Below are 26818 nucleotides of genomic sequence, written 5' to 3' on the forward strand. Positions count from 1 at the left end.
TACGCAAGTGCAACGTTTTATATTGCATAATACGCGATACATTTCCTTCAGTGAAATAGCATTGAAGGGAACGAAAAGAAAAGTCTACTGAAAACACTCGAATATCCATAAATAGAGAAAATCACATGTGTTGTTTTGCTTAAATACGCGTCTTTATATTAGATTGCATAATTAAGTTAATTGAAATAGATTGCAGTATGTGCTTTTGTGTGTGTGTATAAATTTAAAAATGCTTTATGCTTAAAGGCAGATCTAGAATCTTATGTACAAAGTGTGTATGAAAGAGAGTAAGAGATAAATGAAAATGCAATATCGTACGTATATCTCGGATTCTGCTATATGTGCTCCTAGGTACATCATTTTACAGGTGCCAATAAGTAGCTTTTTAGCTGTAGAAAACGATGCAAACTTTTCGATTCCAGTTTACTTCGTCACCTTGTGAATGCTCTCGGCGAGGTACTCGACATTCTTACTGGTTACGCCGGCCATGGAGATACGACCATCCTTGGTGAGGTAGACACTGTGATTCTTGATCAAGCTATCGACTTGCTCGGGCGTCAAACCCGTGAAGCAGAACATGCCAATCTGATCGACAATATGCTCCCAGTTGCGGGTTGAGCCAAGTTTCTCCAGATTCGTTTTGAGCTGAGTGCGCACATTGATGATGCGATCAGCCATGCCCTTGACATCCTTCAGCCACTGGCTACGCAGATCGGCAGTGTTGAGAATCTCGGCAGCAATGCGTGCACCATGAATGGGAGGATTGGAGTACAAGGCACGAATAAGAATCTTGATCTGGGACAAGCAACGAGCGGCTTCCTGTTCGTCGGCACAGATCACAGTGTACGCGCCAGCGCGTTCACCATAAAGACCCATGTTCTTGGCGAAACTCTGAGCCAAGCAGAAGTCATGGCCATCAGCCTCAAAGATGCGCACAGCCTGGGCATCACCATCAACGTTGCCGGTGGCAAAGCCTTGATAGGCCATGTCGAAGAAGGGATACAGCTTGCGCTGCTTGAACACTTGTGACAGCTCACGCCATTGCTCGGCAGTGGGATCCACGCCAGTAGGATTATGGGCGCAGGCGTGCAGTAGCACAACGGAGTTCTCGGGGATTTTCTGCAATACAAAAACAATAAATAAGTTCCAAATAGTACCGTGGTGCTTATTAATTTAGTAGCTAAACTTACCTTCAAATCTTCAACCATGCCATTGAAGTCCAAGTTACAGTTCTTGGGATTGTAGTAGCGATAACGCTTCACTGGCAAACCGGCGTGCTCGAAAATGGGCACATGATTGCCCCAAGATGGCGTGGGCAAGTAAATCTCGCGATTACCCTTCCAGAATTTGCTCAGGAAGGCTGCACCAATACGCAAAGCTCCTGTACCACTGATTGCCTGTGTTGTGGCATTGTGCTTGGCCTTTAGGCGCTGCGATTGCTCTCCCAAAGCCAGTTCGATGGCCTTGTTGTAGAAGTCTGGCACACCAATAATGGTGGCATACTCCTTGTCCATGCCGCGGCTGACAATGCGGTTCTCAGCCTACACGGATTACAAAATAAATCAGATGGGAACAATATAATAACGACTCGAACTTACCTCACGCACGCTGGGAAGCACAAAGGGTTTGGTGTTGTCATCGCGATAGGCGCCAGCGCCCAGATTAATCTTCTTGGGATTGGTATCTTTCTTGAAGGCTTCTGTCACACCCAGAATGGCATCCGGTGGACCCATTTGTACCTCCGAAAACCATGTTGATCTGCATAACATATCAAAAAGATAAGTTGCAATTGAATTATCAAATTATGCTCATTTCCTAGTCTAATATGTCTGCTCTTTGCCCTATGATTATCTTTCATTATTTATAATCAGTTCGGCAGTCTGCAGAATTTGTCGGTACAATTATAAAATTATCATTTTTTTGGTACTTTTTCTGATTAGTTATCAAACCATGGTGGCAATGCATGAGCAAAGTTTGAAAGTCAATTAGAGGTTTCGTAGTTGATATACCTTACCACACCTTGCTCCACCCCACCTAACTAATCTGATCACTCAGCTCCACTGCTGGGGGTTGCCTATAGATTGCTTATCGCCCGTTGTCGTCAATTGTAAACAAGTTCAATCCGGTTTAATGAGACCGAAGATGTCAACGAATTGCGATAAGCGGCCGGTAATTAAAGTATTATTCCATCTGATTTATTTCTTAATAAATTAATTATTCTTTAACTTTAACTGTCGATCAGTTAATTAAACGAAATCGATATAAAATTTCGATAAAAAGGAAGTGAGTGTTGCCTTATCGGAGCAGCAAGGAAGATTTATCGCAAAACAAATAGAACAGCATTCGTGTTCTAATTGGAACACATACGCAAACATCAAGTTTCTTTCACATTTGTGCGCAAAATATATGTATCTGTGTGTGATAATGTTCGCGGTCATAATGGGATTTTTTTAGCAGCTGTTATTGTCTCACAGCGTGCTGACATAATAAAAAACAACAAAAACAAACAGCAAAAATTATCTAAAGGAGGAAACGCATGTACTTAGTATGCATATGTATTGGGTTTATTTATACACATGCATGCATACATAGCATGCTATAGGCATATGATGGCAAGTAAACCGGCAAATGCAATGACCTTGACAAATGACACTGCACTGCAGTGACGACGACGTGTAACACGAACAGCGAAAATAAAAACAAGGTTCAAGCAAAACGTTCTGGATGAAGATTTCAACTTACTTGCAACGTAGAACGGCTGGTGCATTAATTGCCAAGCGGTTGGCTGTCAACAAACTGCGTTTACAAATCTGCGACATCTTTTAAATTATATATGCAAATTATTATTATAGACAAAAATGCAAAAGGCTTAAAATGCCGCCAAAAAATGCTGCGTCCACCACGGCGAAAGAGAATCTAACCAACTGCTGCCAACTGGAAAATAACAAAAGCTTTCAGTGTTCAGTTCATCAGAGTGACCGCAAATTGAGTTTCAAAATATACTATTTAACCCAAAAATGTTATGCTACGGTAAAGTGAACTTAAATAGTATCTGGTGTTTAAATAATATAAATCGAGTACTAAATGTTAACATAATGCAGTGCAGAATACATTTCTAAGCAAGGCGCTCAAAAAGTACTTTACAAGTTTAAAGTACTTAACAGAAAAGCTCTCCCGTGAAAGTATCGTTTGTTGACGATACGAGAATTATCGATAGCATAGCTCGCTGCTTGAGGCGCGCAGCTGATTTTGGTCTCTGCGTTTTGTCGTTTTCTTCTCAGTTTCAGTTGTTGCTAAGCTGTTGCAGAAGAAAAATAAATTCTACGTTTTTTTTAGTATCTCGGCTGAGATATTTTATAATTTAATTAAGCTAAGTGTACATCATGTTCAAGTCGTATGTGCTTACCTTGTCTTTGGTGGTGCTGCTGGCGCTAATGCAGCTGAGTGGCGCACTTGAATTTCACGATTGCGGCTCTAAAACGGGAAAATTTACGCAGGTGATCATCGAGGGCTGCGATACCACAAAGTCCGAGTGCGTACTCAAAAGGAACACGAACGTCTCGATATCGATAGACATTGCGCTGGCTGAAGTTGCATCGGCCGTGAAAACCGTTGTTCACGGCAAAGTTCTTGGCATTGAAATGCCCTTCCCCCTCTCCAATCCAGATGCGTGCCAAGACAGTGGCTTAAAATGCCCATTGGAAAAGAACGAAACGTATCGATACACGGCCACATTGCCTGTGCTAAAGAGCTACCCGAAAGTGTCTGTATTGGTCAAATGGGAGCTACAGGATCAGAATAATGTCGATATCGTGTGCGTCGAGATACCCGCTAGAATTCAATAATAATATTAAATAAAAGATTACTCGAAGTTTCACTGTTAAATTTGCATGATGACTGTATTCTTATTGTAATCTAATAAAAAAGTAAAAATAAAGAAAACGAAAATTAGCTGGCATTGTGTTTGGAAGTGTGTGTCTGTGTATGCGGGCGCGCTATTTCTGTGGACCCGCTGTAATTTGCTTTGTTTGCTTTTTATTGATTCTTCCGTTCCAGGCGAATGTGTGTGTCATAAGAAGAAAGGTGAAGAAACCGACTAGCGTTACAATAGCAATGATACTCTAACAGAAGTCGGCTCATCTGCCATCTGATCTCGCAAGTGAAAAACATTATTTACAGGGATTCAATTTTAATTGCGTTTTGCGAAACATTGCTATGTCAGAGCAAAGGTTTCTGATAACTCTCTCTTTGTTTACATTATCTACGCAGCTGTGCAAGAATATGTACACTAAGCAGAAAAAGTCTGCGTACAAACTTAACGCGCAACTTTGATGTTAAATAAAAATAGTTGTATTGAAGATATTGGCTTCATTTTTCTTTTAAATTAACAACATATCTATTATGAAAAATTATAACCAGTCTCCAATTATTTCCATCAGCAACTTTTTTAATTAAAATCAAAAAACAAAAAATACACCTGTTTTCGAATCAGAAAAAGTCTGCGTACAAACTTAAATTTGTTTAAAAAAAAGCCATTTATTAATAAAATATTACAAAAATTAGTACGAGGTAGGATAAATAGGAAGGTTTATTGTGCCAATCAAGCGTTTTGGCATTGATTAAACCAATTTTTGGTGAATTCTGGTGGTATTTCGATCCACTCATCCAAAATTGCTCCCGAGGGAGGAAACCGTTCGTCAAACTGGACCAAAAAGGGAAATCTCAGCGGGAAATTGTCGAATTTGTTTTTAAAACGCATTCTATGATTAAAAAAGTCCAAAAAAAATTGGAATCAAACCGGCACAGTTCAATCAAAGCCACATTCTGGTAGGCCTCCAAAGCTGACCGATCGAGAAGAGCGGGAGATTTTGATGTCGGTGAGGCGTAATCCTGGGTCAACTGCCGCAAAAATTGGTCAGGACATAAAGGAGAACTATAAGAAGGATTTACATGATAAAACAATCCGAAAAATTTCCGAAAAATTTCCAAAAAGTATGACTTTCATGCCTGTGTTGCGCTGAAGAAGATTCTCATATCACCCGTCAGTAAAGCGAAGCGCTTTGAAATGCATCCAAGAGCCTTTAGCCTTTTGGAACAAAGTTATTTTCAATTATTGGAGCAATTTGACATAAAAGGGCGAAAATTTGAGTGGCGCAAACCTGGCACAGCCCTTGATGTGCATAACCTTGCGCCAGCAGTTAAGTACGGTGGTGGCAGCGTGAGCAACACAGGCATGAAAGTCATACTTTTGGAAATTTTTCGGAAATTTTTCGGATTGTTTTATCATGTAAATCCTTCTTATAGTTCTCCTTTATGTCCTGACCAATTTTGCGGCAGTTGACCCAGGATTACGCCTCACCGACATCAAAATCTCCCGCTCTTCTCGATCGGTCAGCTTTGGAGGCCTACCAGAATGTGGCTTTGATTGAACTGTGCCGGTTTGATTCCAATTTTTTTTTGGACTTTTTTAATCATAGAATGCGTTTTAAAAACAAATTCGACAATTTCCCGCTGAGATTTCCCTTTTTGGTCCAGTTTGACGAACGGTTTCCTCCCTCGGGAGCAATTTTGGATGAGTGGATCGAAATACCACCAGAATTCACCAAAAATTGGTTTAATCAATGCCAAAACGCTTGATTGGCACAATAAACCTTCCTATTTATCCTACCTCGTACTAATTTTTGTAATATTTTATTAATAAATGGCTTTTTTTTAAACAAATTTAAGTTTGTACGCAGACTTTTTCTGATTCGAAAACAGGTGTATTTTTTGTTTTTTGATTTTAATTAAAAAAGTTGCTGATGGAAATAATTGGAGACTGGTTATAATTTTTCATAATAGATATGTTGTTAATTTAAAAGAAAAATGAAGCCAATATCTTCAATACAACTATTTTTATTTAACATCAAAGTTGCGCGTTAAGTTTGTACGCAGACTTTTTCTGCTTAGTGTATATAGAATAGACCCGTGATGTCAGACCTTTTGATAAGAAAGCTTTCTATCATTTCCTTTTCGTTTGTCACAAATTGCTTGGGGTAGTCATATCAAAATTCTTGATATGTGAGTATTATATATACGATAATAATAGTTGGAAGTCATTCATGCCTTATCAACAAATTCATTTTAAACAGTGAATGATTTCTATGTAGGTTGAGCACAAAGTTGTAGTATTGTATAAATGTATAGCTTTTTAGGGTATATTCTAGTCACACACACCTTCCTGTTTGCATTTTATCGCTTTCGTTTCATTTACATACGAATCCGCATAAGGCAGTTCGCAAAAAAAGCAAGAAATGTGGAGCAGGCAAGGAGGGAGGTGCCACGCCCACTCTCGACACCCCGTTACGCCCATCCATAGCCGCAAACTGACATTTAAAGAAAAAGCTTGACACATGCTGCAATGCAAAAAAATGTGGACAAAGTCTGCGATTCTCTGTCTATCTCTCTCTGATTCTGAGCTGCATATCATATAAGCGATGTACGAGAATGTTACAGTTCGTCTCTCCTTTCCTCTCTTTCTGCCTTCCTCGTATGTCTTTCATCCTTGTTGCTTGTAAGCCGCTGTGTCGCTGCACTGATTTTCTTGCATAAATAGCAAACAGCATGAGCGTTTTAATATCCCGCATACAGAAATTGACACAATTGTATGTAAAGCTAGCAACTGCATTCAAAAGTTAACATACAAAAGTAATAACTTTAAATAAGAAATATTTGTTTTATTCTTATTAAACTATCATTTAAGGTAAAACGAATTTCTATAAAATATATAGGTACAAACAAACAGCAAGGGTATTTGCAGTTCGGCTAAAGGAACTTGATTTCACTTTTACGTTTTTATTGCATTTACAAGAATGCAACTTGCTTTCAGTTGAGCTTTTCTCTTTGCTGAACCGAGCTTTATAATTTAACATAATGTTGTCTGTGTGCAAGTTTAAGCAGCTTTAATAAGTTTTTTGTGCATTTCATTATGACAGAAGACGCAAGTAAAATATTTAACTGGCTTTTTGTATGAAATTAGATTGGTAATAATCGCAGTATACGTATGTTGTTTTTTATGGCATCATACATCATTTTTTGTATAAGTCGCAAGTAAGCGATAAAAAGCTTTTTACTTTCCAGCTGCAAACAGATCACGGGCTATGCAAGTCAACAGAACTAGTGCAAGTGAGTAAAACTGGCTCTGTAAACAGGCTTGTTGCCTGGCATTAGATGAAAACTAAATTTAAATTACATGCGTTTTTAATGACATTGTTGTTGAGACTAACAACTAATTGACCAATCAGAGCAAAGGCCCGCTCTGTATTTTATCAACATTGGTCTTGGTAAAGCACGAAGCTACATTCACTTACATGACAGCGGCTTCTGCAGTGACTTCTTATATGTACATACATCCATATACATATGTATAACTGCATCAAGTACTCTCTCTCAATCAGAAGTATACACAGTTGCTAGCAGCAGCAGCGCATTCAGCTCAAAGTCTCGCACAGAGTCGTGAGAGTTGGAAAGTTCTGCTGCACTCTGTCCTTCAGGGGCATGCGCTCGCAGCTTTCACAGTCGCTCTCTCTCTCTCTTTCTTTATCTCTGTTATGATGTTACAGAGCAAAGAAACTTTCCGCTCTCAGTGGCGATTTGCTACTTGTCTGGAACTTCCAGGTGCAGTCAGTACAGTCAGAGAGCCTTGGGAATCAGTAAGATGAGAGAGAATGTTGTGGTCATCAGTTGATAGCTAGCCAGTTCAATGTGTATAGTATTGAGTAGCAAGGGTAGTTTCAGAGATCAACTGCTCTGCATATTTCAGCTGCAAAGTATGCAATGAATTTTTTGGTTACTGGCAATCAGCATATAAAATGCAACTAACTTTTTTATAGTAATTTGAATTTGTATGTTAATATGTCTAAATTATTCTAAAGCCTAATCAGCAACAAAACTCCTTCAATTAACATTTTCTTGCAGTTTTAAATTTGTTTAGGGTATTTTCTAGGCGAGAATTTTAAAAGCGTAAACTCTTGTTATTCATTGATAAATCACATTCATTGTCACTTTGAACGCGGCTGTTGCGCGTATCTTAATTATTTGCATGTGATGGCCATAAATTTGTTGTTGTAAATGTTAACGGCCGCATGGAATTCATTAAAAGCCATAACAATAACCAAAATGGCCAAAAATGTTGCATGTCTGCCATGCAGCAGATGTCAATTTCTCACACCAGCCACAGCAGCAACAACAATGAAAGAAGACTATGGGTAAAAATTGTTTAAAATGGATAACGTTACCGTTGCGCCCATTTTGGTCATGGCCTGGTTCAGTTCTGGTCTGCCGGTTATACATAATATAATTGTATTGAAATTAATCAAATGGTGAAAGAGATAGCTTAAATTGTTTACAATTTCTTGTTTCGGTTGTAAGCCGATTTTGGCCCAAAAACGGGTGGCTGCCATTAAAAGGGATCGAAATACAAGGCAAGGGATGCCACGTGTATTGTTGTGTATTGTGTATCGTTGTCATGATAATTACCTTTGCATTTTTAATGATTTAATTTGTTTGTCCACATGTGCAAATGACTGCAAATTTGTTATTTGCAGTGGCATGTGCAAAATGTCTGATTAAAAACAAATTAAATTTTAATTAATTGCCCTTTTGCTTGACTCCTTGTTGTCCTATATTATAAACCCAAAATATCAATGAAGCTCTCGATTTTCTTTACGATAATATTGGTTACTTGCTCTATTTATTTTAGTTAATTGACTTTTAATTAATTGCACTCATTGAATAGTTTTTGACGTCTTTTATTGTAATCGATAATATGTTGTTCTTAAATGTTTGGTAAGAAAAGAAGCCGAATTTACTTTAATTAATTAATCTTGAATATATAACTTCCACTAGAACTGATGCTATTTTAAAAATATTGCTTCCAACTTGCTGAGCTTTTAAATTCACAAATTCATTAACTGTGCTTTAACAAAAATATAAAACAAACAATTGCAGTCTTTCAAAGGGTTGTGTCGAGACTGCTCATTTGTTACGAAATTAATTAAATTTGCTGATAACGAGACAAATGAGAAGAATAACCATTTTGCATGCTGAAAGGTTTCCTCCTCCTGTCCCTCCTTTCCCTACTTTCCCTCCGGCCAAGATTGTGTGGTAGAAAGTAACAGACAGGTCGGGTCATACATGTGTCTAGACCACCGCACAATGAATGACTCTCAGACCCACTGACATATTCAAATGAAAAGCACCCCACACACCCTCAATCCCTGCCTTCATCTTTCTCTCAGTCTGTGTCCCTTAGTCCTTAACATATGCTGACTTTGGCATATTCCACATTTGCAGTTGAAGTGTTCTTGCATATAAATCACTTAAATATTTACATTTATTTTCATTTTCAACGCGTTTTCCTATTTGTTTCGCGTACAACGCGTGTTTGTCCTCTCCTCCCCCCCTCAGCCCTCTGAGAATGGTGATTTACATATTCATTGTGCTCCACATTTTGGCACTTAAAAAGTCGTTACAAGGTGCAAAAGTTTTTGGTGTGTGGCGAATAGACAATCGGGGATGAGTTGCATGAAAGGGGTGAAAACTCTGCTGAATGGAATTTGTTTAAATAATGACTGTTTCGCCATTGATTCCTTCTTTCTCTATTTTTTGGCAAAGCATCGAAGCGAGGGTTCAACATGTCAATCGATTTGACAGATATCGGGGCAGTATGCAATGTGCTCTATCTCTCTCTCTCTCTCTCTCTCTCTCTCTCTCTCTCTGACCCATTTATGCATTGGGGCTTGTGAAGCGGAAGTGCTAGAAATAACTGCGATATTGTTAACCTTTTATGTGCTGCACATCTATTGAAAGTGATTTAAAATGGCTTGTGTATGACAATGTGTGTCCCAACTACAACGGCACTATTTTACGCAGCGTATACGTGATATTTAGAAAAGAGTCGTCCATATCTTACGTTTGCAGCATTGCAGTTGTTTCTAACGCGCACAGAAAGGTCTCAAAGTATATTCAATTTACAGCAAACACCTGCTAGCTGTCTCTATATTTAATGTAAAGTGCTTCCTAAATTTAAAGCTATGATCCTAATTTTTTATTTCGCACAGTATTGTTATTCTACTTTCATTTGAAGATGTCCTTGACTTTTCATTCATTTTACTAGATTTCACTTTTTTTCACTTGCATTTTCTACTATCATTTATTTAACTTTATTGCAGTTCTATTTCTCTCGTTTTTGTGTCACATTTTAGATGGATTTTCCTCTTGTTTTTCATTTCTAGTTGCGTTATGGAGTTTATTGCGATTTATGCTAATCAAATATGGTAATTATTTCTGTCTATCAATTTATATTGAATTATGCGGTTATCCCTTCAAAGAACCACTTTTATTACGAACATCGTTTATACACTCATAATACTCAAAATCGAATTGAAGCTGTAGCTATCAAAGCGCAATCAAATTTAAATTTATTTGCATGCTTGGCCTTATTTGTTTTGCTGCTCATAAATATGTTATTAAGCATTTATTACACCTAACGGCAAAATTGACAAATTGACAGCTTAATGATTTGTTGATGACTTGCGGTTTAATTAATGTTGAAGTCTTCGGCCTGAGGGAGTCTTGAGGGATATGCTTGGCCATTTTGGGAGGTGTTGCAGCACATATTAAATGTGGATTGAAAGGTTGTAATCTTTATACTGAACACTGTCCAAAACACATGAATGCAAATACGCTTCTGATTAGCCTAAAGGCTTCGGCAGTGAAGAAGATAAGTCACAGCAAAGACAGCATTTGATGTATGTGGAGTGAGAATACCTGCAACAGTGGCGACATCTAGTGTTTGAATTGCTGCTACGTTGATTTTGCATGTAATTATGGAGTGGCTCCATCTAGTTTTCGGGGTGGATACTAAAGAGTATTTTGTGATTCACCAAAATGAATTTTCAGTTTTCGAGTCCGTCTTTTAAGGTAACTGGCATTAACATGCATTTGTCATTCAGTTTGTACATTTAAGTGCTGATAAAGTAATTCATTATTATTAATAATATGCATAAAACTAACCAATAAATGCTTCTGCCTGCTGATGCTGTAAATGGAAATCACTCGCAATCACTTGATGCAGATGATGCGACAAATTATATTCAATTTGTCGTGGCTGTGGCACAAAATTACTTTTCACAAAATTACCATGACACACAAGAGAGAGATAGAGATGGGTCCTTGCATGTCCTTGCTGCACATCTATCTTTGCCGCTCATGGAGATTCAATTTGATGTGCTGCATCAATATGAACGTGTTGCTTGCTTCTGCTTCTGCTGTTGAAGCTGATGCTGATGCTGATGCTCCGGGTGTCACTCTCCCGACTCATTAAATATTAATTGTAAATTTTAATTAAAATAAACCGAAACGATTGCGGCAGGAAGCCAACCGACGCCATGCATCGCACGACGACAATCATCTGCAGCTGATAGCCCAGGTAATAATGTTTACTGCCCATTCAACCCAGCTCCACCTCTACGTATGCATGTAGTTCATATAGACGTAGCCTCAAGTATCCACAAATACTCCCATGCATTATCAGTACACAATAAAAAAGCAAGAAGAAAAACACTGAAACCATTAATTGCCAAACAAACTGTGCACAAGAGGAAGTACGGTAATCGTAAATAATGGAGGCAGATGATTCGTCCATGGAGGTGTCATTGTTTGACTTCATCGTGCATCGAACAGTTGGTCGACTAGCAGAGAGGCTGTCTTGCAAGTGATTTGTGTGGGTTAATTGCAAAATGTATACAAAAGACAGAATTATGCATTGAGATTTAGATTTTATCTTTCAGCTTAAAATTTAAATTTGCTAAACTTATGTTTACAATCAGCTTATGGTTTACCACTTTAACAATTTCGCAAACGTATGAAGATCTTTCTTCAGTCCTGAAGTCATTTTATCCCAGTTAATGCTAGTGTATCAAGAGTTCGTTATGAATTACAATATTGTATATGGATTTTATTGAAATTGCAGCAACAGTAACTGATTTAATCTTCTTTGATGTCGGTGCACATTGTCAATTTGCGGGTAAAAATGGTAAATTGCAACTGTTCGATGGTCGATGCGAAAGGGATTGTGTACTCCGAGTGAAAGTTGAAATCTGTCAGTTAAGAACAACTGGCCGAACATGGTCGAAATTTTCAATAAATTGTGTTTTAATAATAAGCGCATTACACGTCTATAGGCAAACGATTCATTTATGTAAATATGCAATACTTCCTTCTTCTCTCTCTCTCTCTCTCCTTCCACCTTTTCTTTTTATTTATTTTATGGCAATATTTTTATATTATTTCTTTTCGCTCTTTGGCGCTGCTGTTTTTTATGCCGTCACGTTTGCGACCGGAATTGCATTGACCTGTAATATTTGCGGACTTTGAAACATATCGCGAGCGTGTTATAAAATAAAAGACAGACAATAAGTTATTACGACCCGATAGCCGATAGCGTTAATGTTCATTTATAGCCGACAATGTCTTTGGGCTTACGCAAATAGCGCTGCAGCCTCGAGAGCCGAGAGTCTGCATCCACTGTGAAGGCTTTGTCGCCACTTAACTTCCAGCAACGACACAAAAAAAATGAGAGATTCTCTCCTTTTACTTAAGGCTTAAGCTTGCTCATGGCACATTACGTATACGTAATGTAATGTGCTCTGCCCAACAGAGATTTATGCTTAACTGATGTAAATGCTTGGCAATTTGACTGGTTTATTGACTTTTATGAGCTAGTTTATTATGCTGCTTAAGGGTTTAATAGCGCAGCATAAATTTGGTCAACAATCAGGTGGCAGCTAGTATATTAAGTATACGAACTGTTTGCATCTTTATCAGTCAATATGATCGCAGACTCCTAATGCTGTGGCTATAAACCAATCTAAGAATATGTTGAAATAAGTTAAACGCAGTTAAGGTTACATCCATTCCGAAATTATTTCATACAATAAATCTATATCGTGATATGTGCATATTAATAAAATAGCACTCATTAATAAGTACTTAAAAGCTGCAGAAAGTTTGCTACAAAAACACACGCATTTTACACATTCAAATGAATTTATTTCCATATTACTCATACGTACCGTCGGCTTAACAACTAAATGGTTTATTTGCATTATCAATTTCGGTTTCGTTTGCTCTCATTTTGGAATTAAGCATATATAAATCCACATCTATTATTGATTTGGTTTGCATTTTCTTTGCTTTATTACACAATATTCAGTTTATAAATAATTTTATTTTGTTTTTGGTTTTCTTTTCTCATTGCATTTTGTATTCAATAACTTGGACTTTTTTGTTGTAAATTTCATCAAAGTGAGTTTTGTTGTGTGTGAGTGTGTGTGTGTGTGTTTGGGAAGATCTTAGATGCTATTTAAATATTTATTTAGTATCGCATGAACAACATTGATGTAGAGTTAGGCTAAATTTAGATTTAACTATCATATTACTCGTATAAGGTAGAGTTGACAATGCATATGTTTTTTTTTTTTGCTTTGTTTACTTTTGCTGTGTTTCGAATTTATCTATAGATTCTTTCTTTGTCTCCGCAAAATCAAAACCAATAGTTGTAGTCGATTAAACAAATTTTCATATTTGAAATGATGATGGGTATGAACAAATTCGTTTGCAAAGCAGTCGTCTCTCTCTATATAATCAGGGTTGGGGAGAGGGATAATCAATTGTAATCATAAGTGAATGGCACACAAAACTTTATCACAGAAGATACACACATAAACACAAGATGCTTCCAAAATATTCAGCAGCAATAACAGCAACAACATTAACTAAGGCTTCAGTTAACTTGGTTTTCAAAACGCGATAATTGATAATCAGTTTGTCGTAATAACGAATAATCAATAATTATATAATCAATGCAAATTATTTAATGCTCTCTACTCCTACTCATTTAATGCCACATCAAAGCGAGGCCAATGAACGATATCATTAGCAGCTGCCAGCTGATTGCCTTCCAGCTTGATGCCGTTGCAGTGGCAAATTTCCTCACCGTGCTCCAATCACTCAGACCAGCCAGATTACGGGATGCCACTCGCATCAAATACGTCGTGTTGCTCTTCAAATGTGGCACAATGAATCGATGACCTGCAACCAAAATAGATTGAAGCGATGCGTTAGAAAGTGATGTCAAATTTCACCTAATAATAGGACTATTTAATAAACTCTTCTAAGAATTTAAATATTAATTTCGTTGTCAATTTTGAAAGTTACAGCTGTAGAAAATAAATCCTTTAAATATATAGAATATTTACAGCTATATAGAATATTTACAGAATATTACAGCTGTAGAAAATAAATCCTTTAAATATATTTAAGAGTCTATGCATTAATCGCACTAAATATATTTTGGATACTATTTTTGAATGCAATATTTTGTTATCGATTTTAGAACTTTTATTCTATATATAGAATATTTTATTCTTATAAAACTAAAATAGCTAACATCTTGTTTTGACTTTTTCGTTAAAGAATACATTAGTTTATTAATCCTTTCATGCCCAAATTAAAATGGGGACACATAAAAAATATTATTTCCATAATTGATTAAAAGGATTCATTCATTCCGATTTTCGATACTCTAAGTCCTTTGGTATGTCCTCACTGCAATGTCGACTTTTGGGCAACATTTGTCCATCCATATATATAATATAAATAAGTACAAAAATGTAAATGTTAAATGTAAAGTCAATGTGGGCAACAGTGGGCATCAAAGGGTTAAATTAGAAGACATATTTTATAAGTGTGAGTTATTTAAGCAGATTGATTTAAGAGTCTATGTCTTAATCGCACTAGATATAGTTTGAATACTATTTTTCAATGCAATATTTTGTTATCGATTTTAGAACTTTTATTCGACCAATCAGTTATAAGGAAATATCACAGAATATCATATAGATTGGCATTAAAAAGAAAACAGAACTCAATCAAAATATAGCTGACAAAATGGGAAAGCAAATCATACTCACCGCGATGGAAGGAGAAATCGCGCTGTTTGGCATGACTCCAGTTGCCAGCACTGTATTTGAAATCACTCTCGCTCATGTAGGCGACGCGATAGCCAAAGATTTGCATCTCATCGGTGGCGTTGGTCATGCGAGGCGAGCGCAGATCGAGCTCGAGAGCGTCCGGATACAAACGCTTCAGCTGAATGCGTGTGGGTCCAATTGGCTTGATGCCCGTTCGCAGTTTAATGATGCGCTCCAGCATCCCCAAGGGATTAGCCACCTTGCACTTGTAGTCGCCAAACTGGCTGGCATTGCGTATATCCAGCTGCAGTGTCGCCCCATAGTCGGCCATGAAGATGCGATGATTGAAGCCCACGATGCCCTTGCTGTTATGCAGCCAGGTGAACGATGGCGGTGGCTCTCCCATTGCATCGCAGCTAAGGTTAACGGCGCCACCCACATAGGCGTATTGCATCGGCAACGTTTCGTTGTATGACCAATGGGGTTTATCTGCAACACGGAGTGGGAGTGAGTGAGAGAGAGAGTAATGGAAGCTTTATTGCACCCGCATCAAGGATTCACTATTTGCCAGTGAGAGAGTGAAAGAGTGAGAGGGGGGAAAGTGCAAGCAGCCCAGCCAGCACTTTGTCCCCATCGTTGTCTTAGGCAAATCCCCCAGCTGAAGCCGCACACGGCACATCAGTTACACTTTTTGCACAGCGCCACAAGCGAGCTCCATTCAAGCGTAAACTGATGGCACATTTTAGCATTTCGTCCTCTCTCTCTCACTGGGGCTCATTGAGGTTTATTGCTCAGGAAATGCAAACATATATATTGCAGCATTTCAACAGAGCTACAAATTAGTTTCGGTTCTGTTGCCATTGCCTGCTGTTTGCTCTTGCGACAGACGAACGGACAGACGGACAGACAGACAGACACGACTCTCGGTCAGTTTTGTATTGGAGTGCGGGTTGGGTTACTTTCAGTCAATAGTCGAGAGTCATTAGTAAAATTTTGACGGCAAAGCACAGCTCAACTGAAAGCGACGCTGTAATCCTATAGCACTCAAATGAATGCAGCCAGTGATTAAACGGGTGTTGGTTGCTTTATAATGCACATATATGTATATCAAGTATACGTCATGTGCTGCGCAATAATTAAAATCAGAGCGGAGAACTCTTAGTCAACTAATCATTAACTAAACACTTGCATCTTCAATCGCGTTTCTATCACTTACGCTGTATCCTTAGCAGTATCGTTATCTGATCGGAATCGGAAAATGTGGGCGTGATGCGCATGGCGCGACATGTGTATTCTCCGGCATCCGTTTGACTCACATTCCGGATAAACAGTCCGTCCGACAGGCGTCGATGCTTCGTCGAGTTCACAGCTACACAAGCGAGTTAAGAGTGAAGAGTGAGAGAGCAAAGAGACCAAATTGTTTCAGTTGATTTGGCAAATACAGTTTGCGTTTGCCTAAACTGTTGACTGACGACTACTCACTGTTTATGTATTCGCCATTGTGCAGCCAGGAGACTTCCGGTGCTGGTTGTCCTTTGACATAGCAATTGACCAGCGCATCGCGTCCTTCGCGCACTGATTGCACCAGCTCCGTCTTGTCAAACGAGATCTTTTCTGTGTTTTATTTTGAGTAAGAGAAAGACCAGAAGGAAATTGCTCAATTGTGTCACATTGTGTCAATAAGCAGTTTGCAATTTGCCAGCTAAGCTTGACTTTGCAGCTGATTAAACATATTACTAACAAATGTGTGTGCGGACAAATTCACAGGCAAAATTGCAGCTGCCTGATAAGAGAGATTTGCATAGCAAATGCTGTGAATTTTAAATATGCCAACATAATATAAGTAAAGTCTCAAAAGAAATAGAATTATTCTTGGTCTTTGAATTGACAGAGAAAAGAAATTTGCATTTGGAAATATTATCCAAGTGGAACTCTACTTTAAAATTGTTAAAATATATCTTGTTTATATTCAATATATTCTCATAGACTTGAACTAAGGAAAGTTAAACATTTGAACTGCAAGTTGTTAAAATAGTTGTGTCATATCTCAATATAATATATTTGTTCTATATTATTATGTGGAACCTGTTTAGTATCTAACAAACTTATTTTGACAATAGTCAAGATTAAAACTTGACTTTTAAAATCGTAAAAAATATGACTAGACTGATGCCAATATATTTCAAAAGTTTTATTGACTTCAGCTAAAGAAAGTAAATCAGTTTAACGCCTATAATAAACCTTCATAATTTATATTTATTGCTTTTTTCATTGTGTGGTATTTTTGTCTAGCTTAAAATCATTAATAATATAACTATCTTAAATTTATTATATTCCCACAGTTTTATGAAGCTAAAGCTAGTAAATCAGTTGAACTGCAAGTTGTTGAAATACACCTATCATAAATCTATATAATCTATGTAAATGTGGAACCAGTTTGGAATCTTACATAGTTATTCATGCCTTTCTATTTTTCATACACAGCTTATTACATCTAGGCCATAAATAAGTATCAGCTTGAAAGAAGAACATTTCCATCTACACTTGAAGCACTTGCAAGCCTACACACACACACACACTCAAACAAACACACTGATACTGTTCAGCATAAATATGTTTTTGCAAAGATAGTTGCACTTACGATTTACGAGTAGCTCAAATGATTTTGTTGGTTCCCGTGCAGCGGCAGCTGGGTCCATTTCACAGGTCCAGTTGCCCTTATCGTCCAGTGAAATATGCTCAAAGACGAGGGCCAACAGACCTAGACAGAGTGAGGAGTGAAAGGGGAGAAGTTGATGATTCAGTTTGAGTTTGAGAATTTGCACTCTGCACTGGCTACTTTAGCATAACTTATAGCATTTATGTTCCGTCTGTCTGTCTATCCTCGTTGTTGTTGTTGTTGTTGTTGTTGTCTGCTTACCCGTCTTCTTCTCGATGTGGACACGTCCTTTGGTATTCTCACGGGTCTGGCCACGGGGATCACGCCACTTGGTGTCGATATCCTTTTGTACTGTTTTGCAGAAGATGATGAAGGAGTCATTTACAAAATGCGTTATTGATGGCGTCGATGGCGTCAGTGTGAGTGCTGATGGCGGTGGCGGTGGCTGAGACGATGCCAGCATCTCTCCGGCACCATCTCCAACGGCCATCGATGGACTCTCAACTCCGATAACTGCAGCTGCTGTAAAAAATGTGTATTAAATTTATCACTTGCCCATCATTGTACGAATAGTTGCAAAACAAAAAAAGAGAAAGAATTCAAGGAAAAAACGGGAAAATTGCAGCAAAATATTAACTGGCAACTATCCACTCGATGGGATCCATAAAAAATGGGAAAAGCAGCTGTGCTCGGTTTTCTATTTGGCTTTCCTTTGATTTAATTACAACTGTAGATGAAAGCAGATAGCTGAGGAAAATGCACAAATCTTTTATGTCTGCACCTTTTTATGTATTTTGTGTAGTGTTTTTTATTTGTGCGAAATCTCGATGCCTCTTGCCAACTTGCCGAAAACATTTCAATAACAACTTTGAAAAGAAATGCCACTCTTTGAAGCTTGACTCATTATCTTTCCTTTTTTTGCGTATTAAACAATTTATTTACAGACATTACGCAATGTTTAGCGAATTTCAAGCATAATTTAATAAGTTTCATGGAATGCTTGTTACCAATTTGTTGGTCATTTCACATATACATATATATACGAACAACAATTCCCAGCACGCGATGTTATTTTCTTATTTTCTACCCTCACCACGCCCAACAACACAGTCTGTAGCCCAGAGGCCACTTTTTGCGCAAAGCATTTTAAATTGAAAATAAACATTAGCATACAAAAAAGTATCTCGATTGCTAGAGAAAACTTTGAAAAACTACAAAATTAAATTACCCAATTGTTTATGTGAACTCATAGAGCAAGTTTATGTAGTTAAATCATTGAGTAAATTTAATAATTTAACAGCGGAAAGAAAGCTTAAAGGGAAAAGCGCAAAAACTACTTTCGACGTGGTAAATGAGTGAAATAACCTTTTAACATAAGAGACTAATGGATAAGTTTTATGACGCGTCAAATAAAGGGAGTGGACTTGTCTGGACATTGTTGAGCCGACTGTTTTGTTTTTTTGTTCTGTTGCGCAGAATATTCGCATTATTTATGGCGTAAGGTAGTGACTAAGATATGCATAGCTTTTAATTAGCGTACTACGTTCGCTTGATGTTTATAATATCTATGATAATCCTAATCAAACGAATGCAAATATTTTGCTAATTTAATAGGTAATTATCAACTTTCTAAATAAATAAATACTCAAACTCAAGCGACTTGTTGTATTGTAATCATATATTCACGTAAGCTAACAACCACAACAACTATTAAGTTCTCTAAAACAGATTTCCCAAAACACAAAATACATTCGTCTGGCTTTAAATCGGATACTAACGAAGAGCAAAAGCCACACACAAATGTTGGAATTTGAATGTACCGGATATTAAATTCTAAAAGCTAAAATGTTTCAGCATCAATTATTTTAATTGTACTGAATTTGGACACGACAGACTGCAGCGTAGAGCAAACAACAAACATTTCTTTCAAATACATGTCGTATACACAATATTTGTGTTGCGCCCCAAAAGTATGCTACACTTTTGTTTGTTGCTCTGTCAAACATGCAAAACGAAAAGTGAACTTTCAATTGAAATTAAAACTTTTTGCACAAAGAACATTTGTGTAAATATTTGTATATTTTGTATTTATTACTAAAATGCAAATATTGTTTAAACACTTTCGATATTAGGAACAAATGCTCACCATTTCTGAACAACTGCAAGAGACAACATAATAATATGAAACTATCCATTGTATTGATACGATTTATTAATGTTATAATCCTTTAATGGAGTTGTGATGTGATTTGCTTTAGTCTTGAGTAATCCTAATTTCAGTTTAGTTTCACTTCATAAAACTTCACAAGTTGTTTTGGGTTTATTCTTGAATTTTTCTGGTTAATTACTTTCGCATAGCGCACAAAACACTTTTGTTTTCACTTGCAGGATAACGGCACATGACTGCGACTGCGACCAAGTAGACAGTTGACAGTTGGCCAACACGAAGGCTCACGAGCAAAAGTAGCAGCAGTAGTAGTAGCTTTGGTAGCAGTGGGAACAACAACAACACTTTCACTTTGATGGGCACAAATGTATGACATCAGCGCCATGGGCAACCATAGATCTAATGCCTCGAACTGCGATGGAGACTGAGACTGAGATGTAGACGTACATGGAGACTGTAGCTGACGCTGAGACTGTGACTGAGACTGAGACAGGTGCAACGGCAGGGGCAGGGACATTGGGACTTTGGCCATAGACAGTGGCTGCCTCAGCGGCACCATCAACATAATCATTTTTTGGTTTTTTGTTTTTCTTTTGCCTCCTTTGGGCTTGTGAGCTGTTTTCTGGCAGTTCCTTCCTTTTATGTTTTTTTCTTTTCAACTACAAGTTGTTTTTGTTATTATTGCTGCTGTTGCACTACGCGAAATCGGCAACGAGAAAGATAACATTTCCGGCCACATATCCTTTAGTCAGAACAGTTTTTGTTTTGCTTCGTTTCTTGTTTCATGTTTCTCGAGTCTCGTGACTCGATGACGTCCTTCACACTACGTTCACATTCACAAATATTACGTATATTGCTCGCACTCGGTGGATTAATGATAATAATAATGTCCAATGCGTGTGACGCGGTGCGTGATCCATTGTGAACGAGTGCCAAAAATGAACTGAAGCTGCAACGACAGGACACGCTGTTCGTTGGCTTACGAAGCTCGAAGCAGAATAAACGATACGCGAACTTCGAGTTCGCTGTATTGAATTTCGTTTGTTTTTTGGCGCGCTCAGTTCAAATCACTGCGAAATCAGAAATTGCACTGAAGGATATGCAGCCGTATGCCTCTTATGGAATCCTCAATTTCCGTTCGACTCTTCGTGAGCAGCACGATTTCATTTGAAGAGGAAGCTCCAACTTCGTCGCTCCACATTTATTACATTTTTTTGGTTTTTGGCAATGTTGACCAACATCCTGTAGGCTGCAATATGTTGCTAGGGGTAAATTTCGTAATGGTTTCGATAACGGAAAGCTGGGGAAGCTCACGTGTTTCCTTGTGTACTAAAGTGTGATAAAAAAGCACATCCTTGCACATGAACGTATAACAAGAATTACAAGGACTTTGCTACAGTAGAAAAGTAGCACACCGTAGCTTACGCAATTATAAAAACAATTCACCAGGCTTTGCCGTATAACACCAAGTTTTAGTGTCACAATTGTGAATTGTAGAACACAGTGTGTTCAATAACAAATAGATGGCGCTGTAAGTGTACTTCGCAAATTGTACAATAGATGACGCTAAAAATTTTATTGCAATTTGATAAGTAATTCCATACAGATGCATGTAAAGTACAGTAATTTGTTTTACAATTACTATAGAAAGCTTTTTTAATCGGCTCAAAGTTGTACGCCTTTTGCACTTGTCTTATCATGTTCATGCTTTCAGACAACACTATAAATACTCAATCGCTATTCGATTTAGCTGAGAGTAGTACAAGATTTGTTTTGAATACAACATTCATAATGTTTATTAAGTGGTCGCGAGTTTTGCTTTTTATGATCATATTAACCCTATTCTGTCGCCAAAGTGCGGAACAAGGATTACCTATTGCCCTAGGAACATCTTGTATTTGTCATGTAAATGGGATATGTCTGCCTAGAGCTATGTGCGGATAAATTCATGAAAAACGAATAAAAAAATTCAACTATTTATATATTTTGAATATAATCAATACGTTTTTTTATTTTCAATCGCATTATCGGGCAATTTATCGATGACATTTATACCGCTCCAGATGGCGCCTTTTCAAAAAAGTTTTTGGCGTCTTCATAGGTGTGAGAGATTTGATGAAAACGCCGTTGTATTCAACTTAACTTTATTGATTAATATATACGTATAAGTCTGATGAAATTGAAAGCACAAAATTAAGTGAAGTTGGCTGCGAACGATTAACGATTAAACCACTAATCGATTGGTGTTGCCAGCATGTGGGCGATAGGTGGATGACAGAGTTGCCACAGTACTCCCCCTCTAGACACGTCTTTCATAAGTTTTTGTGCACCGAGTTTTTGTGGTTAAGGAATCCTCCGTCTCGTTGCTAGGGTCGTTGCTCTCTAAGTATGCTGGTTTCAGTCTGTCCACTGAAATAGATGTGTCCTTGCCATTCATTCGAATAACAAAAACTCGATCTGAAAGCTTGTCGATCACTTGGTATGGCCCAGAGTATGGTGGTTGCAGCGGTTGCTTCACGGCATCGGTTCTCACAAACACATGGGAACATTCGTGGATATGCTTGTGAATGAATAGTTTTGGCTTGCTGTGGTGTGCTGCCGAGATGGGCCTTAGCGCTTGCATGCTGGTTCGAAATTCACTGACAAACTCAGCTGGTCTTGGCGGCGAATTTAAATCTGCGAAATAATCGTTAGGCAGATGAAGTGTGCATCCATAAAGCATCTCAGCAGCCGAAGCTTGTAAGTCCTCCTTGATGCAAGTACGGAGGCCAAGGAGGGCGGTAGGAAGCACTTTTAACCACGGTGTCTCGGAGTCGCACATCAACGCAGCCTTCAAGGACCTATGCCAGCGCTCGATCATACCATTTGACTGTGGATGGTACGGAGTTGTATGGATATGATTGCTTCCAACGAGATTCGCTAATGATTTGAATAGTGCGGATTCAAATTGCGTTCCTTGGTCTGTCGTTATGATCCTTGGACAACCAAATCGCGCTATCCAGCAGTTCCAAAAAGCTCTGCAAACAGTTTCCGCAGTCATATCTCGAAGAGGGACCGCCTCCGGCCAGCGAGAGAATCTGTCAATCATTGTGAGGCAGTACCTGTATCCGTCGACCAGTGGCATAATGACAATGTCCAGATGGACATGCTCGAATCGATGATCTGGAATCACAATCTTTTCAGGCAACAATGAATTGTGTTTGTGGATTTTCGCCTTTTGACATGATAAACAATTCCTTGACCATGACAGGACATCTTTACACATAGAAGGCCACACGTACTTGTGCCGGATTTGTTTAAGCGTTGCTCTGCCGCTAGGGTGTGACAATCCATGTACTTGGGAGAAAATGCGGTGTCGCAATGACTGAGGAATGTATGGACGAACGGATCCGGTCGAAACATCGCAGTACACAAAGACTTCTTTGGTGAGCTCCACAGGTTGCAGGTGCAGCGAAGTTGTTCCATTTAGAAGTGCAGATAACTCGCCGTCTGATGCTTGCGCCTCTTGAATGCTTTTGGCGTCGAGTGATGACGGCATGGATATTGCGTTTAAACGCGATAATGCATCTGCAACCACGTTTTCGTCGCCACTCAAATGACAAATTGAGGTTGAAAATTGGGAAATGAAACTAAGATGTCGCAATTGGCGAGGTGACGCCTTCTCCGGTCGCTGTGAAAAGGCATAAATTAGGGGCTTATGATCAGTTTTGATCACAAATACTCTTGCTTAATGTTTTATCGCCTCGTAGATTGCCAACAATTCGCGGTCGTAGGTGCTGTAGTTGCGTTCTGTACTATTGAGCTTTTTGGAATAAAATCCAAGAGGTTGCCAACCATGTTCAGAGCTCTGCTCCAAAACAGCTCAATTGCTGTGTCCGATGCGTCACACACCAGGCAGAGATCAGCGCGTGGATTGGGGTAGACGAGCGTGGTTGCGTTTGCCAAGCTTTTTTTGCATTCCAGAAAAGTGTTTATAGTTTCAGGATTCCAATCAATGGGACGCCTATCATTCTTTTTCATGTTGCGTGTTAAGTCGTTGAGGGGAGCCTGTATTCGCGAGGCGTGAGGGATGCAGCGTCGATAATAATTCAAAATTCCCAGGAATCGGCCCAATTCACAGATTGTTTGTGGCTGTGGGAAGTTCAACATCGCGCTTATTCGGTCCTGTGGTGGTTTTATGCCTTTGCTGCTGACCACATAGCCAAGGAACTGTACCTCTGCCTGAGCAAAATTGCATTTGTCTCGGTTGATGACCAATCCGTGTTTCTTAAGAATGTTAAGAACATTTTGCACGTGTTGCTTATGCTGCTCTTCCGAGCTCGACATGATGAGAATGTCATCAACATAACAAAACACGTAATCAATTTCACGGAAGATCTGGTCAATGAACCGCTGGAACGTTTGCGTTGCATTTTTTAGTCCAAATGGCATAAAAACAAATTCAATCAAGCCAAATGGAGTGCAAATAGCCGTCTTCTCTATGTCCTCCTGCGCCATGGGAATTTGGTAATAAGCCTTTTCGAGATCTAGCGTTGTGAAAATTTTCTTATTGTGAAGGCGATCAGCAAAATCCTGAATGTGTGGAATCGGATAACGGTCTGGAACCGTAATTCCATTCAGCTTGCGGTAATCGCCACAGGCGCGCCAAGATCCATCCTTTTAGCCACCATGTGCAAGGGACTGGCCCATGGGCTTTTGGAGTAACGGCAAATTCCCTTATCAATGAGCGTATTGACTTGCGATTTGGCTGAAGCAAGTTTCTCGCCAGATAATCGTCTAGGTCGCTCAGCTACAGGTGCGCCGCTTGTTTTAATGAAGTGACAAACGTTGTGTGCATGGACTCGCTCGAGACAAACCATTTTGTCGATCTTTTGCACATCAGCTGGCATATTCGAGGACTTGAGTTCCAGAGATCCAGAGTCGTGTGACGGGTCAGTGGTGCCATGGTGAGGAGTTGACTTTGAGTTGTCAAGCAATCGTTGTTCACTGACGTCGACGAGGAGATGATGTGCGGCAAGGAAGTCTGCGCCGATTATAGGTGTTTGTACATCAGCGATGATGAATGGCCATGTGAACGAGCGATGCAGGGCCAGGTCGAGCTGAAGAGTACAATTTCCATAGGTTTTGATTGTAGATTGGTTGGCGGCATACAGATAAAGTCTGCCGTTGATGCGTGTGTGCGGTGCCATGCTGCGTGGAATCACTGACACCACTGATCCGGAATCAATAAGGAATGATTGGTTTGACAAGCGATCTTTGATGTGTAGACGCCGGTCCAGGCCAATTTGTTGAATGTTTGGAGCTTTGTGGCTGCTGGTGGTTACTGCGCTACCGTTTACCAGCTGAGTCAACGGTAGCATCTTTAGTTTGACGACTGGTAGCGTGGACATGCTGGCTGGCACTTGCGAGCATTCTCACCGAATCTAGTGTGGTAGAAACATAGTTTCGAACCGACATCATTAGAGCTATCATGTGGATGCCGTGACGATTGGGCATGTTTTGATTGGCGTAGCTCGCCCTGAAGCTTGTCGACTTTTGTAGTGAGCGCTCGTAATGCCGATGTTACTTCTGACATGCCGGTTTGCTTGCCGCTCAGAGCATCAACTTGGTGCTGCTGCTCTGTTAGTGCCGTTGACTCAACAAATGCAGAACCTGGCTCGCTAGCTTCAAGCATTTTATCTGCAATCTCCGCCAATTTGTCAAGGTTGTTCTCGTCCCATACCGAAATGAGCGGTCGGATCGAGTTTGGAAGCTCCGCCAGAAACAACGATCGAATAACTGCCTCGCAGCCCGTGGCTGGTGCTAAGCGCCGCATGTGGTCAAGGATGTCTGACGGTTTCTTGCCAACAGTTTCGCCGCCACGCAAAAGTCTTTTCAGCTTTGAGTCAGATGATTCTGCGAACTTGTCGAGCACGCGCTGCTTTAAAATGGCATATTTGTTTGTCAGCGGTGGCGATGCGATCAGATCCTCCAGTTTGGCAATGACATCCTCCTCCAAATTCACAGATATAATGTCGAATTTGTTATCGTCAGTGACATTATGCAGATGAAATAGGCGATCCAACTGAGAAAACCAAAGCTGAGGATTTGTTTTGTTGAATTTCGGAATGCGAAGTTGCACGCATTGCGATGACAATCCAGCTGGTTGGCCATGTGACTGCAGTTGCTCGAGTTGCTGTTTCACATCCCGCAGTTGTTCTGCGAGGTCTTGATCGTGTGCCTGCATGTTTGCGTCAAAAATTCGTCTTCAGTGTCTTGAGCTTGGAATTGCACTGAACGTAAATTGTAGTTGTGTTTTTGCATTCGGGGTCACCACTTTGGCGTCTTCATAGGTGTGAGAGATTTGATGAAAACGCCGTTGTATTCAACTTAACTTTATTGATTAATATATACGTATAAGTCTGATGAAATTGAAAGCACAAAATTAAGTGAAGTTGGCTGCGAACGATTAACGATTAAACCACTAATCGATTGGTGTTGCCAGCATGTGGGCGATAGGTGGATGACAGAGTTGCCACAAGTTCCAAAATCGCGTAGTTCCAGATACTTTCGGTAGAGTGCGCTATGATCGTTGGTGTAGTTTATCGAAAATTTCGATATTATTGTGAGCGCAATTTCATTCATTTTTTAATATTTCAATGTTTACTAACCGGAATAGAAGTGAATGACTGCTGATAACCCGATGTGTTCTATATAACAGCAATATATAAAACATTGCACTCTTATCTCATTATCGGCAATGTTGTTTTCCCAATCAAGGCTACGCAGCACAGAGCAACACAAAGAATCGCGCTGTAAGCATTGCACATTCGCAATGCTTCTAAAGTGGAGGTACCTGCTCTGGTTCATCCTATTGAACCTATTATGTGTAACTGCACGCTACGCGACTAATCTGGATAATAGCGAGAAATCAATTACCCTTGGCACCCATTGCAGTTGTGTTGATCTGAGTGGTCAATGTGTTCCGATAACAAGGTG

The 26818-nt window shown here is 39.1% G+C and overlaps 4 protein-coding genes across 5 annotated transcripts; 1 reads left to right on the top strand and 3 right to left on the bottom strand.

The window, feature by feature from the left end:
- Positions 1-128: 128 nt before the first annotated feature.
- On the bottom strand, positions 129-2927 carry LOC132785024 (aspartate aminotransferase, mitochondrial). Its single transcript, XM_060790985.1, has 4 exons — positions 2743-2927; positions 1599-1758; positions 1191-1541; positions 129-1119 (listed from the first exon to the last, which is right to left on the bottom strand). The coding sequence occupies exons 1-4, from the start codon at positions 2817-2819 to the stop codon at positions 424-426; spliced, it is 1284 nt and encodes a 427-aa protein (XP_060646968.1). The 5' UTR covers positions 2820-2927; the 3' UTR covers positions 129-423.
- A 348-nt stretch (positions 2928-3275) lies between these two features.
- LOC132785042 (NPC intracellular cholesterol transporter 2 homolog a) lies at positions 3276-3951 on the top strand. Its single transcript, XM_060791009.1, has one exon. It carries the CDS (start codon positions 3384-3386, stop codon positions 3843-3845), a length of 462 nt encoding a protein of 153 aa, XP_060646992.1. The 5' UTR covers positions 3276-3383; the 3' UTR covers positions 3846-3951.
- A 9119-nt stretch (positions 3952-13070) lies between these two features.
- On the bottom strand, positions 13071-20923 carry LOC132798592 (neural cell adhesion molecule 2). 2 transcript variants are annotated; one of them, XM_060810511.1, is made up of 7 exons: positions 19820-20923; positions 17935-18192; positions 17656-17775; positions 16497-16628; positions 16231-16383; positions 15015-15503; positions 13071-14133 (listed from the first exon to the last, which is right to left on the bottom strand). In XM_060810511.1, exons 1-7 carry the CDS (start codon positions 19866-19868, stop codon positions 13940-13942), a joined length of 1395 nt encoding a protein of 464 aa, XP_060666494.1. In that variant the 5' UTR covers positions 19869-20923; the 3' UTR covers positions 13071-13939. The 2 variants fall into 2 exon arrangements, with proteins under 2 accessions (XP_060666494.1, XP_060666493.1); XM_060810510.1 differs by having other exon boundaries at positions 17935-18195; positions 19820-20922.
- Positions 20924-25202: 4279 nt separating this feature from the next.
- LOC132787075 (uncharacterized) lies at positions 25203-26066 on the bottom strand. Its single transcript, XM_060793968.1, has one exon. The coding sequence runs from the start codon at positions 26064-26066 to the stop codon at positions 25203-25205; it is 864 nt and encodes a 287-aa protein (XP_060649951.1).
- Positions 26067-26818: the final 752 nt, after the last annotated feature.

The sequence above is a fragment of the Drosophila nasuta genome, chromosome 2L (genome assembly GCF_023558535.2).
Source record: "Drosophila nasuta strain 15112-1781.00 chromosome 2L, ASM2355853v1, whole genome shotgun sequence".
NCBI lineage: Eukaryota > Metazoa > Arthropoda > Insecta > Diptera > Drosophilidae > Drosophila > Drosophila nasuta.

What these genes read in the sequence shown, in the direction of transcription:
- LOC132785024 (XM_060790985.1), bottom strand. Translation starts at nt 2,819, where the DNA reads ATGTCGCAGATTTGTAAACGCAGTTTGTTGACAGCCAACCGCTTGGCA. An exon ending in CCAGCCGTTCTACGTTGCAA is followed by an intron (nt 1,759 to 2,742) that starts GTAAGTTGAAAT and finishes TATGTTATGCAG; the next exon opens with ATCAACATGGTTTTCGGAGG. An exon ending in TGCTTCCCAGCGTGCGTGAG is followed by an intron (nt 1,542 to 1,598) that starts GTAAGTTCGAGT and finishes TAATCCGTGTAG; the next exon opens with GCTGAGAACCGCATTGTCAG.
- LOC132785042 (XM_060791009.1), top strand. Translation starts at nt 3,384, where the DNA reads ATGTTCAAGTCGTATGTGCTTACCTTGTCTTTGGTGGTGCTGCTGGCG.
- LOC132798592 (XM_060810510.1), bottom strand. Translation starts at nt 19,868, where the DNA reads ATGGATAGTTTCATATTATTATGTTGTCTCTTGCAGTTGTTCAGAAAT. An exon ending in CAATGGCGAATACATAAACA is followed by an intron (nt 16,384 to 16,496) that starts GTGAGTAGTCGT and finishes TCGCTTGTGTAG; the next exon opens with CTGTGAACTCGACGAAGCAT. An exon ending in GATACTGCTAAGGATACAGC is followed by an intron (nt 15,504 to 16,230) that starts GTAAGTGATAGA and finishes TCCGTGTTGCAG; the next exon opens with ATAAACCCCATTGGTCATAC.
- LOC132787075 (XM_060793968.1), bottom strand. Translation starts at nt 26,066, where the DNA reads ATGCAGGCACACGATCAAGACCTCGCAGAACAACTGCGGGATGTGAAA.